Raw genomic sequence first — 14281 nt, 5'->3', positions numbered from 1 at the left:
CACTCTTGTGACGGCAAAGTTTAATTAGCCACAAATCTGCACTGTCTGCCTCTCTACCGTAAGTTGAGTTACAGCAGCAACTGCTATGACCTTTTAAAAGATTTATTGATTTGTTAATGCGGCTTACCATGTGTGCTCAAACTCTGCCGAATGTCATTGCGTGAAATTGAAGCAGGTTGAAAGCCGTATTGATTGAGGAAACATGTTAAATATTTGACATGTTTGGTTTGACAGAACGAGTGCGCTAGTCAGTGTAGTTAACATATGACTTTTCCTCTCGACCATAGTCTGTTAGGCAGGTCGTACATGATACGGAAGACCGCAAAAGACGACAATCTTTCAAAGAACAAAATTGGTCATCCCTTTGTCAGTTTTTAAAGTAACGCTCCAGAACATTTGTATAATTTCAGCCAGTAGTTTTGAAAGCCTCAGTCCAAAACGGGTCCCCGCTTTCTGTGTACCACGTCATCCAATTGTGTACTACATCATGCAATTGTGTACTACGTCATCCAATTGTGTACTACGTCATACATTTCATTTGATATGTTACGTCCTGCAAAGAACTGTCAAATAATAATGTTTTGCAATTCGTATGATATGTTACGAATCAAATTATATTTTTTTACAAATTTGTTGAGCTTAAGATCGCGGACTGCATCGCAGTTACATTGACATTTTGGTAATTTATCCAGAGCGACTTACAGTCAGTGCATTCAACTAAGGAAGATAAAACAACCACATATAGAAGCAATGTCACGGTCGTGATAATGGACGGACCAAGGCGCTGCGTGTGTTGAGTTCCACATCTTTATTAAAAGTGAAACTTCTCAACAAAAACAATAAACAAGCAACGAAACGTGAAGTAACGTAGTGCAACAAGCACATACACAAACAATATCCCACAAAAGCAGGTGCGAACAGGGACACCTTAAGTATGATCCCCAATTAGAGACAACGATAATCCACTCCCTCTAATTGGGAACCATACTCAATCCCAAACATAGAAATAAATCGACTCGAATACCCCCTAGTCACGCCCTGACCTACAACACCATAGAGAACCAAGGGCTCTCTATGGTCAGGGTGTGACAAGCAAGTCAAAACTTTCTCTTCTCCGTACTCCTTTCATGTCTTTAACAAGGAAAAGTCACTTGCCCGTCCCAACACCATTATCTGCTTCCCAGTTCTCTGATGAGCTGTGTCGGTGTCCCAAATGGCACTGTATTCCCTTTAAAGTGCACCATATAGGGAATAGGGTGCTATTTGGGATGCATAAAGTGTTTTCTTACACACCTTCAATCATCCTCTCATTGTATCAGAGGAGATGTGTATCCATTTGGGGAATGGGATTCAATAGGGCAATCTGCAGGAAGAGAAAATAGCATTACATCTTGGCTGGCTGGATCCCTTCCTGTCCCTTGATGCTTTCGCTACTTCTCTCTGACTGAGGCATGAGTCATTACACACACACACACACACACACACACACACACACACACACACACACACACACACACACACACACACACACACACACACACACACACACGCCTCCTGCAGGTATCTGACTGACGATGTAGTATCATTACCCTTAACATTAGTCTCTCTATGAGTCATCAGTGTGCCTTTAACCCAGACCTCTCCACACCTCTTCAACTATACCTCACCAATATAACTCACCTCTCCCTCCCACATCACTGGTTTACAGCTGAGCCATTCCTCCATCTCTTCCCTTTTCCTTTCCATCCCGTTCCCTCCATATATCTCTACCCAGGGAATTCTGGGAAATCCCCCCTCAAAACAAACAACCAACCTCACTCTATATGAGTTTTCCCATTTCTTTCCCCCCTACTTTCCTCTCTAAAGCCTTCCCTTCTTGAATGGTTGCTAAGATGTGGTGATGCAGCACAAGACGCTATCAGGCTGATTGGATGGCGGCGGCGCCTGGGTTGCCGCGACAGCAGAGGCGTTTGGCTGTTAAGGCGTTAATAAAGTCACGTTGCGGCTCCGTCGGAAAGCCTCTCAGGCGGGGAGACCCGGGCGTGATGGATTGCTCCTTGTCAGTTCAATTTGAGAAATGTATTGAGACTACATGGGGTTGGTGGTGGAGGGTTGAGAGGCATACAGGTAGCGTAAAGAGAGAGGGAGAGGGGGATGGAGAAATGGATGGAGAGAGAGAGAGGTGTAAAATATGGATAGTGTGATAGAGAGCATAACAGGGAGATAGAGAAATGGAGAGAGAGCTTGAGAGATGGATGGGAAAGGAATGAGAGAGTAAGAGGAAAAAAGAGAGAAATGAATAGAAAGCAAGAGAGAAGGAGGGGGAAAAGATGGCCAGAGAAAGGAGTGAGGTAAAGAGGGAGAGCAGGAAAGAGAGGGAGAGGAGAGATGTGGTCACATTAGCGACGTTCAGAAGAAGGACGAGAAATGGGAAAAGGAACATATGTGGCAACAAACAGTGAGAGGAAATAGAGGAGGAGAGAGAGAGCGAGAGAGACAGATTGAGGGAGGAGGTGGTGGGAATGAGAAGTAATGTTTCTTCACTTCTTCACAGAGCTGCTTCACACATGCGTTGCTCATTAGATATTTATAGCCACATGAAGTCCCGGGGCTGTGAGAAGCAGCTCTGACCTGTTGAGCCCAGGCAATGTCTCCGTCCCAAATAGAACCCTATTCCCTGTTTAGTGCACTACTTTAGACCAAGGCCCATAGGCACTAAAAAGAAAATAGCGGTGACATTTTGGACATCTAACACAGCATTCTGAATGGTAGAGTACAGTCATGCTGTTTACACAAACAATCAAGTTCGGCAAGCGGTGAAAATGCCAGTGAGAATGTCTGCAATCTCCAATAGCAGAACACCGCTGCCGGACACTATTGCTAATTCAATACTTCACCGTGTCATTTTCTATGGGCTTGTGAGTAATGGGCATTCGCTGATGTGTCGAATGGATTCTATAGTTCCCGGTTAGACTTTAGTGAGAATCCAGGCAGAGACCAGCAATATAGACTAGAGATCTACAGGGAGATAGCAGAGGCCTGGCAGAGTGGTATCTCTCCTATCCTCAGCTCTTCAAGCAGTAGAACCAATGGGTTTTCTCTCCTGTCTTTCTTATCTCTCCCGCTCTCCTTCGCACGCTCTCTTTCTCCGTTCTCATCTTGCCTTCCTCCCTCCCTTCCACACCACCTGTCTTTACTATCTCTGCTCTATCCACTGCTCTCTCTCTCTCTCTCTCTCTCTCTCTCTCTCTCTCTCTTTCTCTCTCTCTCTCTCAATTCAAGGGGCTTTATTGGCATGAGAAACATATGTTAACATTGCCAAAGCAAGTGAGGTAGATAATATACAAAAGTGAAATAAACAATAAAAATGAACAGTAAACATTACACTCACAGAAGTTCCAAAAGAATAAAGACATTACAAATGTCATATTATGTATATATATACAGTGTTGTAACGATGTACAAATGGTTAAAGTACAAAAGTGAAAATAAATTAGCATAAATATGGGTTGTATTTACAATGGTGTTTGTTCTTCACTGGTTGACCTTTTCTTGTGGCAACAGGTCACAAATCTTGCTGCGGTGATGGCACACTGTGGTACTTCACCCAGTAGATATGGGAGTTTATCAAAATCGGGTTTGTTTTCGAATTCTTTGTGGATCTGTGTAATCTGAGGGAAATATGTGTCTCTAATAGGGTCATACATTGGGCAGGAGGTTAGGAAGTGCAGCTCAGTTTCCACCTCATTTTTTGGGCAGTGTGCACATAGCCTGTCTTCTCTTGAGAGCCAGGTCTGCCTACGGCAGCCTTTCTCAATAGCAAGGCTAGGCTCACTGAGTCTGTACATAGTCAAAGCTTTCCTTAACTTTGGGTCAGTCACAGTGCCACTGTATACTCTCTGTTTAGGGCCAAATAGCATTTCTCTCTGTCTCTCTCTCTCTCTCTCTCCATCATCTGTCCATTCTTTCTATCTCCCTCTGCTCCTCCCCATCCCTCCTCTCCTCTCTTTGACCTTCTCTTCCTCCTTTCCTCTGTCATCTTCTTCCTCTTTCTGCCTCACTTCATCCATCTCCTCTCCTTCCCCCTCTCTCTAACCTTGACCCCTCTTTCTTGCCTCCCATCCTCTCTTTCCCTGTCCCATTGGTCCTAACCCTTTCTCTCTTTCCCTGTCCCATTGGTCCTAACCCTTTCTCTCTTTCCCTGTCCCATTGGTCCTAAACCTTTCTCTCTTTCCCTGTCCCATTGATCCTAACCATTTCTCTCATCCCCTTTCCCCTCATTAACCTCTCAGTCTCCCTCTTCCTGCTCATGCCTTCCACTCCATTGCTTCCCCCATCTCCGCTAACCTCCAACCTCACCTCCCTAATCTCTTTGTCACCTCTCTCTGTCTTAACCCTCATCCCCCATCCATTTCTGTCCTCTCTCCTCTCACTGCACCTTCTCTCGCCATCCCTACCTTGGAAGTGACAGAGGGCAGCAGATAGAGGTTGGAGAAGTGCTTCATCAGTTGGAGGATTGTGGGTTTGAATCCCAAGTCTGACCAGCATTTCTGTTCTCTCCTCCTTCTTTTCCAGATGACCCAGGAGCAATACATCCTCGCGGCCCAGCCCAACACCCTGAGCCAGCGGGCACACCAAGGTGCCCAGGCCTACCCGGTGGGTATTTACGGCTGGAGGAAGCGCTGCCTCTACTTCTTCATCCTCCTGCTCCTGGTCACCATGATCGTCAACCTGGCGCTCACCATCTGGATCCTCAAGGTCATGAACTTCACCGTGGTGAGTTACCCATAGTGCCCCTGGAGGTCTGGAGGGGATGTGTGACTGTGTGCTGAGAGGTAGCTTGTTGTAAGGGTGGTAGTGTGACCCGCGTAATGCTTTACAAGTGTTGAGAAGTTCACCATCTGGTTCTTGAAGGTCATGAACTTCACCGCAGTGAGGTGACCATAGTGCCGCTAGAGGGCTAGAGGGGAAATGCATGTGAATGTGTACCTACACTGGTTGTTTGGGATCTTGTCAAGGCTATGTCATGTTTATGTCATGTTTATGTCAGGTTTATGTCATGTAAACCTCAATGTGTTAACATACAAGATATCTAAGAGTGGTTTCATAAGACTAAATGCTCAGTTTGCTCAACATTAGTCCTCGATTGTAGCCTAAGTGATTATGCAGGTTTCTGCTCCAACCTAAATCATGCTGATAGAGTATCTTCACTGAGTAAGGATGTTGCTAGGGAACTATATCATGTCCTCATGGAGACGTGATGAGGCTTGCGGAGGAAGGGTTTTCTCACTTGATAGATGGGTCAATTGAAAAACATTCAGTGATCAGGCGGAAGGGGAACCCAATGTTAAATTAGTGGCTGAACAAGACTGTAGATGACACTCTTAGCGGGACAAAAAGCCAGATCAAATCTCATGTTAATGTGAATATGTTAATGGCTTTAGATAGACCATTCGTCGTGGCTCAAGGCACAGGTAAACAGCCTTCTCTAACTATGACAGAAACCCAGCTGTGAAAGTGGACGGCGTGTGAAATGGAGCCTATGGAAATCCTGTCTGGATGGGGAGAGAGCGGGGGCGTACCAAAATTGAGGGTGCGCTCCAAATGGCACCCTATTTGTGTATTATTTTTGACCAGAGCTCTATGGTAAACGTAGTGCACTACATAGGAAAAGGATACGATTTGAGATACAACCATTACCATGAATATTTCCATCCAATGCTCTGCCTCTGACAGATAAACAAACCTGTCAAAAGTTGCAGATCAATTTACTTGTTTTTCAGGGGGGGCGGCCTAGTCTGTAATATACCCAGCATGCGCCGGGGCCCCTGGGACCGCCCATAATAATATATATAAAAATACGTTTGGATGAGGTGACCCCGCCTGCCAATTGCTGAATTTCTACCCCTTCTGTTTTCATAATGGCTTCCTGCAATCAAATCTGCCGGCGACTTCAAAATAACCTAAAATACGCCGGAAGGGATTTAATTTCTACCAAATAAAAGGGTGAGAGCGAGTGTGTTTGTGTGAGCGTGTGTGAGAGAGAGAGAGAGAGAGAGAGGTGCGGGTTTTTTGCGAGGCCCCCAGCCATTCCTATAGGCCGCCGGCATTCCTGGTCCCAAATCCAATTGTGCAGATGCATTTTCCGAGGTGTTATTCCCACCATGGCTCCCAATATCCTCCAGATATTAGTGAAATCCCTCAAAGTGATAAATGTCAACGTGCGCTGACTAATGGGCCGCGTTCCCCCCTGTACACAGAGACAGAGAGAGAGAGAGAGCGACAGAGAGAGAGAGAGACAGAGAGAGAGAGAGACAGAGAGAGAGAGAGACAGAGAGAGAGAGAGAGAGACAGAGAGAGACAGAGAGAGAGAGAGAGAGAGACAGAGAGACAGAGAGAGAGAGAGACACAGAGAGAGAGAGCTCGATAACCACATACTTAGCCCTATGGTACTGTTGTTCATTTCTTCTGCCTCACTCTCTCTTTCTCAATTAAATTAAAATAGCTTTTTAGACATGACAAAACAATGTAGATATTGCCAAAGCATACTTTGGGAATGAAGTGATTAATTTACAATATTAACATAATGAATTCCCTCTCTCGTTCCCTCTCTCGCTCTTTCTCTCTCGCTCGCTGTCCCTCCCAGGTCTATTTTCCCAGGTTTACATCTCCTCCTCCTCTCCTTAACTTTTCCTCTTCTGTCTTTTCCCGTCTGTTTATCGTTCCTCTCCTTGTTACTGTATCCTCTGTGAGAAACGCAGGCAGCCAGGCAGAGTAGGAATCCATATTGCTGCAACATGCCTCGGCTGTGTGTTTTATTTCCTGGTTTGACCCAGCTGAAACCAGACTGTTGCTTCGAACAAATAGATCAATAGGCGAGCAGCAGAAAACACATAAAAGATGGATCCCCCTTGGACAGATATAGGCTCACCTCTTCATTACCTGGGGGGGTGACTGACAACGGTGCTCTGAAGCTGCAGCTTGCCACAGTGTTTCTGCTATCAGTAGTCTTGGTGTTTGAAGCAGTAACCGGCCTTGATGACAGAATAACCAGAGCATCTCTTTTGAACGGTACTATTGCTGCTGCTATTACTAATGCGTTATTCCTCTAGCCATCGCTACATGCTATAGGGTGGCATCAATACACAGTCTTGCTCTATGTGAATCCCCAGTGAGCCATAATTTGACGTCGATCCACATAGATCAAAGCTGTTCAGACACGGTTTCTGTGTGGATTTCAGAACACTGTTTTGTGGCGCTTGTGGATTTGGCGGCGCTGCACACTAAACTCGGCGGGTGATTCTTCAAAGCCAACTCTTTGATGGTGACATCACACTAGTTTAGGACCCCCTCGACGAGTCAGGAGAAGATTCTTTGGCGTGTCGGCGAGACATTAAACATGGATGCATGACAGCCCTGAGCCACAATGGAGATAAGTCACATCTATTTTGCATGGGTTATCCTTGGTTGACATGGGCTAGCATTGGCATGGGCTGGAGTGGCCTGGGTTTATGTGTTGGAATGTGATTTGACGATTGAAGTATTCCAGCAATCAAATTCAACTTACAATTTCTGTTTTATTCTATAATATTCTACTTTCTATTCTTAGCGATTCTTTCTATTGTATTCTACACTATTCTACACGCAATCTGGTCATCGAAGTTATAATCTGTATCTCGGAGACAATTTGATTATCAGATCAAATGAACATTAAACAACGATATGTGAATCTGCCCAAAAGACGGGGGCGTATCAATGACATTCACTTCAACACAAGACCATGTCAGTGAAGACTCCATAGACTGACACCATGTCAGTGAAAACTCCATAGACTAACACCATGTCAGTGAAGACTCCATAGACTAGCACCATGTCAGTGAAGACTCCATAGACTAACACCATGACAGTGAAGACTCCATAGACTAACACCATGACAGTGAAGACTCCATAGACTAACACCATGTCAGTGAAGACTCCATAGACTAACACCATGACAGTGAAGCCTCCATAGACTAACACCATGACAGTGAAGCCTCCATAGACTAGCACCATGTCAGTGAAGACTCCATAGACTAACACCATGTCAGTGAAGACTCCATAGACTTCACCATGTCAGTGAAGACTCCATAGACTAACACCATGTCAGTGAAGACTCCATAGACTAACACCATGTCAGTGAAGACTCCATAGACTAACACCATGACAGTGAAGCCTCCATAGACTAGCACCATGTCAGTGAAGACTCCATAGACTAACACCATGTCAGTGAAGACTCCATAGACTTCACCATGTCAGTGAAGACTCCATAGACTAACACCATGACAGTGAAGATTCCATAGACTAACACCATGTCAGTGGAGACTCCATAGACTAACACCATGTCAGTGGAGACTCCATAGACTAACACCATGTCAGTGGAGACTCCATAGACTAGCACCATGTCAGTGAAGACTCCATAGACTAACACCATGTCAGTGGAGACTCCATAGACTAACACCATGTCAGTGAAGACTCCATAGACTAGCACCATGTCAGTGAAGACTCCATAGACTAACACCATGACAGTGAAGACTCCATAGACTAACACCATGACAGTGAAGACTCCATAGACTAGCACCATGTCAGTGAAGACTCCATAGACTAACACCATGTCAGTGAAGACTCCATAGACTAACACCATGTCAGTGAAGACTCCATAGACTAACACCATGACAGTGAAGCCTCCATAGACTAGCACCATGTCAGTGAAGACTCCATAGACTAACACCATGTCAGTGAAGACTCCATAGACTTCACCATGTCAGTGAAGACTCCATAGACTAACACCATGACAGTGAAGATTCCATAGACTAACACCATGTCAGTGGAGACTCCATAGACTAACACCATGTCAGTGGAGACTCCATAGACTAACACCATGTCAGTGGAGACTCCATAGACTAACACCATGTCAGTGGAGACTCCATAGACTAGCACCATGTCAGTGAAGGCTCCATAGACTAACACCATGTCAGTGAAGACTCCATAGACTAGCACCATGTCAGTGAAGACTCCATAGACTAACACCATGTCAGTGAAGACTCCATAGACTAACAACATGTCAGTGAAGACGCCATAGACTAACACCATGTCAGTGAAGACTCCATAGACTAACACCATGTCAGTGAAGACTCCATAGACTAGCACCATGTCAGTGAAGGCTCCATAGACTAACACCATGTCAGTGAAGACTCCATAGACTTCACCATGTCAGTGGAGACTCCATAGACTAACACCATGTCAGTGGAGACTCCATAGACTAACACCATGTCAGTGAAGACTCCATAGACTAACACCATGTCAGTGAAGACTCCATAGACTAACACCATGTCAGTGAAGACTCCATAGACTAGCACCATGTCAGTGAAGACTCCATAGACTAGCACCATGTCAGTGAAGACTAGCACCATGAGAATAATAATGAGATCTGAAATATAGTTCTATTATTAAAGCTGGTTGCAGATGACGTGGTACAAAAAAGTCAGAGTTCATCAAAGTGTTAATTGCCTATTTTAGGTAGTTATTAGCGATATGATGAATAGGCTATGTGTTGTTATGATTGCTTCATGATTATTTATTGAGTTTCAATGTCACCCGAAAGGCTATCAAAGGAAGATTTAAATTAAACACTTGACAAATTACAATAAGGCAACAACAAAATAACGTTTGAATTTTTTTGTTTGAAGTGACAGCTTGGCTGTAAATGGGGAGGTCGGACTTCAATTTGGGGAATGCAAATCCTGCGGGGTCCTTTGGGGGTTTCACGCAGGGATTACATTTCCACTTGTTCCGCCGTTGGCATGGCAATGTTGTCACCAATCAATTGTCTTCATTTCCTAGTCGGGGGAAGGATGTGAGGTTACTTTCTAATGGTATGAGGATGAGGAGAAACAAAGATATTGTGATTGTGCGTGGAATTACCCATTGGTTCTCCTCACATCATGACCGGACTAGAGTTGTTCCTGGTCATATCTCATTCCTGTTCATGGATTGTACTTTACAGCCACAACAGACGCTGTGTTAACGTCTAACCCCCAAGGCACAAGAAATATATGGTATTTATTCCTTGTGTCACTATTTCTGTTTTATTTTTGATCTTTAACTGCATTCTGGGAAAATAACCCGTAAGTAAGCATTTCACTGTTAGTCTACACCTGTTGTTTACGATGAATGTGCCAAATAACATTTGATTTGATTTGCCTCTTGAGACTGCGATGCCGCAGACCACTATCACAGAACATGGTCATCATTCCGTTGCACGTCCTGTCTAAGCTAACCATCCTGTCTAAGCTAACCATCCTGTCTAAGCGAACCATCTTCCGCTTACATTCCCTCTTGTCTGTCAGACAGTACGCTGGGACAAACACTATCATTCTCCATTGTAGACAAAAATAAACAGGTTGACAAGCCAAGCCCAGTGCCGCTGCTCAGATCCAGATTGAGGGGGGTGAGTGGGTGGGTTGATGATATGTTAGAGAGACTGGCGACGGCCATGTTTGGCCATGGGAATGGAGGGAAGGAGGGATGGGAAGCGGAGGTTAAGAGATGGTGAGGCAGGTGTTGGACAATATGGCCGCTGTTATTATTAGGGGTTTAAGAGACAGAGGCAGGCTGCTTTTGTTTTGGTGCATCCTTAGAAAAGAAACGCAGGAGAAAGGGAGAGAGAGAGAGAGAGAGAGAGAGAGAGAGAGAATGTATGTGTGTCTGCAGTGTCTGGGAAGGCATTTCTTATATAACAATTTGGTATGAGTTAAATAATGTTGAGCGTGTATTTGTGCGTGTGCGTGGGTGTGCATGTGTGTGCATGCGTGTGTGTCTGCGTTGGTGTGCGTTTGTGCGCATGCCAATGTGTGTGTGTCCTATACTATCCTATATCTCCCAGCTGTGCCCTGTGGCCAGAATATGCTGTACGGTGCTCTTCTTCAAACCTGTGTGCTCAGCTCTAGTCATTACGAGAGGCTAGCACCTGAACACACTGCTATATACACACACACACACACACACACACACACACACACACACACACACACACACTGCTTATCCGCTGAACTCCATCACTGATCCCCCCCTAGCCACGCCTGGGTCTTTGTTCTGACCTGAGGTAATGGAGGAGGCCCGGCTTGAAACACACACACACACACACACACATACATGTTCATGCTCACACCAATACCCCCTCAGGTAATTGAGGGCACACCATTAAATGCACACACACACACACACACACACACACACACACACACACACACACACACACACACACACACACACACACACACACACACACACACACACACACACACACACACACACACACACACACACACACACACAGCAGAGGGAGGGTGGGTTAATGTTGGGGATCCATCAGGTCCAGAGTGCTGACGTGTCTGATCTTAATCAGAGCAGAGGGAGGTCTGCACAGAGAGAGATAATCTAACAGCCTCCCTCCTTCCTTCCATCTTGCCACGCTCTGTCTGTCTGGACACTACTGGCCATTCTTCACTTCCTGTCCCCATCTCTCTCTCTCTCTCTCGCTCTCTCTCTCTCTCTCTCTCTCTCGCTCTCTCGCTCTCTCACCATCTCTCTCTCTCTTCTCCCCCTCTCTCGCTCTCGCTCTCTCGCTCTCTCTCTCTCTCTCCCCCTCTCTCTCAATTAAATTCAAAGGGCTTTATTGGCATGGGAAACATATGTTTACATTGCCAAAGCAAGTGAAACTACACCTCTCTCTCTCTCTCTCTCTCTCTCTCTCTCTCTCTCTCTCTCTCTCTCTCTCTCTCTCTCTCTCTCTCTCTCTCTCTCTCTCTCTCTCTCTCTCTCTCTCTCTCTATATATATATATATATATATATATACACATTGTATATCATTTACCAGTTCCATTTCACGTCATGCTGTTCGTAGAAATAATTGATTATAATATACCAGTTCATCGCCATTATTTATCCGCGGAAACGATAATGGGTTTGGCCGGGAAATAGCGGTTCCCGCTCTTAAACCCTAGTGCGTGCGTGCTTGTGCGTTCGTGTGAGTGTGTGTCTGAGAGAAAGTGATTTATATATACATTTTTTCTCTGCAAGAATGACGATGCTAGTGAGAGAGGGAGAAAGTAGCAGGAGATGATAAAGAAGAGAAAAAAGTCATATCCATCCATTCAGCATTAAATCTTTCTCAGAAACAGATACGCTGTCGGCAAGCCTTTCTCGGAACGTACAGAGAAAGCCAGATGGCCCTTGACCTTTATTTGACCTTATATGTGAACCCCGCTGACCCCCACAGTGTGTAACAAAGCCTGTGGCCTGGGCTTCACAGCAGAATGCTTTCTCATTTCCTCTCCGCTAAATGAGCTAAGATCCCTCAGCCCTCCACCACTGAAGATCACAACCCCGTCTTTCTCTGTCTCTCTGTCTGCTATGGAGGGAGATAAAGGTTGTGGCCCTGCTGCTCTCGCTACTCCAGTCCGTCTGTCTCTCTGTCTGCTATGGAGGGAGATAAAGGTTGTGGCCCTGCTGCTCTCGCTACTCCAGTCCGTCTGTCTCTCTGTCTGCTATGGAGGGAGATAAAGGTTGTGGCCGTGCTGTGCTCGCTAATCCAGTCCGTCTTTTCGCTGTCTCCTTTCTGTTGGTCAAAGAGAGAAGTGATTATTCTCCAGCACATGCAGGTTTCAAGCTTGGGTTATAGCTGTGCGTGTGTGTGTGTCAAATCAAATTTTATTTGTCACGTGTCGAATACAAAAGGTGTAGACTTTACCGTGAAATTCTTACTCACGAGTCCTTTACCAACAATACAGAAAAAAATAAATAGTAACACAATAAATAACAATAACGAGGCTATATAAAGGGTACCAGTACCGAGCCAATGTGCAGGGGTACCAGTACCGAGTCAATGTGCAGGGGTACCAGTACCGAGCCAATGTGCAGGGGTACCAGTACCGAGTCAATGTGCAGGGGTACCAGTACCGAGTCAATGTGCAGGGGTACCAGTACCGAGTCAATGTGCAGGGGTATCAGTACCTAGTCACTGTGCAGGGGTACGGGGTAGTTGAGGTAATATGTACATGTAGGTAAGGGTAAAAGTGATCAGGTAATTTGTGTGCGTGTGTGCTTCTGTGTCTATGCTCAAAGTAACCCTAACCCGGAAATATTTCATGTGAAAATGTTGAAAATAATACAAATATTGAATTAAAATACAACTTTTGTTCCTTTGGATGTTTTCTCTCCTCCCTCCTCTCCTAAACGGTTTCTTCACGGTGACTGAACTGACACTGGTTTTCTCTGTTTCACTGTTTTTGGACTTCTTCTCTCACGTGTGAACATGGTTGACAAGAGTACTGGTACTGAGTCAATGTGCAGGGGTACGAGGTAGTTGAGGTAATATGTACATGCAGGTAGGGTTAAAACTGACTAGGCAATAGGGGGGAGTGTGTGTGTGCATGAATGCTGGTGTGCATTGACATCTGTCCATCCATCTGTCCGTCTACCCATGTATTTCCACAAGCCCTTACGTGTGTGTCTTCTTAAAGCAATAGCCTTGCTCTTTGACTAAAAGATAAATGGTTGGTAGCAGTCATTAAGGCCCAGGGGGAATTATCCCAGCCAATCACCATGCTGATGTGGTGCCACGGAGAGCCGGGTCAAACCACCTGGAAACTAATGGCCATTAGCACTTCAACGCCGCGTCTCATTGTCCTTGTGCCACAGGGGATGAGGATGAACGAGAGCGAGGTAGAGTGTGGGGATGGAACAGGTGGGCGTGTGTGTAAGAGGTAATTACAGAATCTTAACACACTCTCTAGATGAGATTTCTATAGCTCAGTTGGTAAAACATGGTGCTTGCAACACCAGGATAGGGTGTTTGATTCCCAGGACCACCTGTACGTAAAATGTGTGCACGCGTGACTGTAATTAAATTTGGATAAAAGAGTCTGCATAATGGTATATATTACAAGACAATTTATGAACCCAGTCTGCCAAATAACATATTCACCGACCACTATTCCAACTCTAGCTGTATAGCGACCAATATTATTCACGTTTGAGCTAATGAACAGGGAACTGTCACCAGTTTAAATCATCATGGAATCATACAGGAATTAGCTCATACCCAGCATCTGTGCACCCAGGGGTCCTCGCAACCTGGCTGGACCCCTCAGCCAGGGTACAAAGCCATCCAGCACGATGCCGGTCTGTATTCCCCTGTCTGTGTTGATGACCTTGAGGATGACATAACAGGGGAGGACATGT

General features: G+C 45.3%; 1 protein-coding gene across 1 annotated transcript in view; it reads left to right on the top strand.

The window, feature by feature from the left end:
* LOC106602171 (zeta-sarcoglycan) overlaps nucleotides 1–14281 on the top strand; it is a 361636-nt gene that overhangs the window by 219923 nt on the left and 127432 nt on the right. The window contains exon 2 of the mRNA XM_045722923.1: nucleotides 4576–4776. Within this exon, the coding sequence (XP_045578879.1) occupies nucleotides 4576–4776 (201 nt within the window). The remainder of the gene's footprint in view (nucleotides 1–4575; nucleotides 4777–14281) is intronic.

The sequence above is a fragment of the Salmo salar genome, chromosome ssa08 (assembly GCF_905237065.1).
Source record: "Salmo salar chromosome ssa08, Ssal_v3.1, whole genome shotgun sequence".
Classification (NCBI taxonomy): domain Eukaryota; kingdom Metazoa; phylum Chordata; class Actinopteri; order Salmoniformes; family Salmonidae; genus Salmo; species Salmo salar.
Note: the sequence above shows the minus strand (reverse complement) of the source record. Positions and strands in the feature narration are given on the sequence as shown.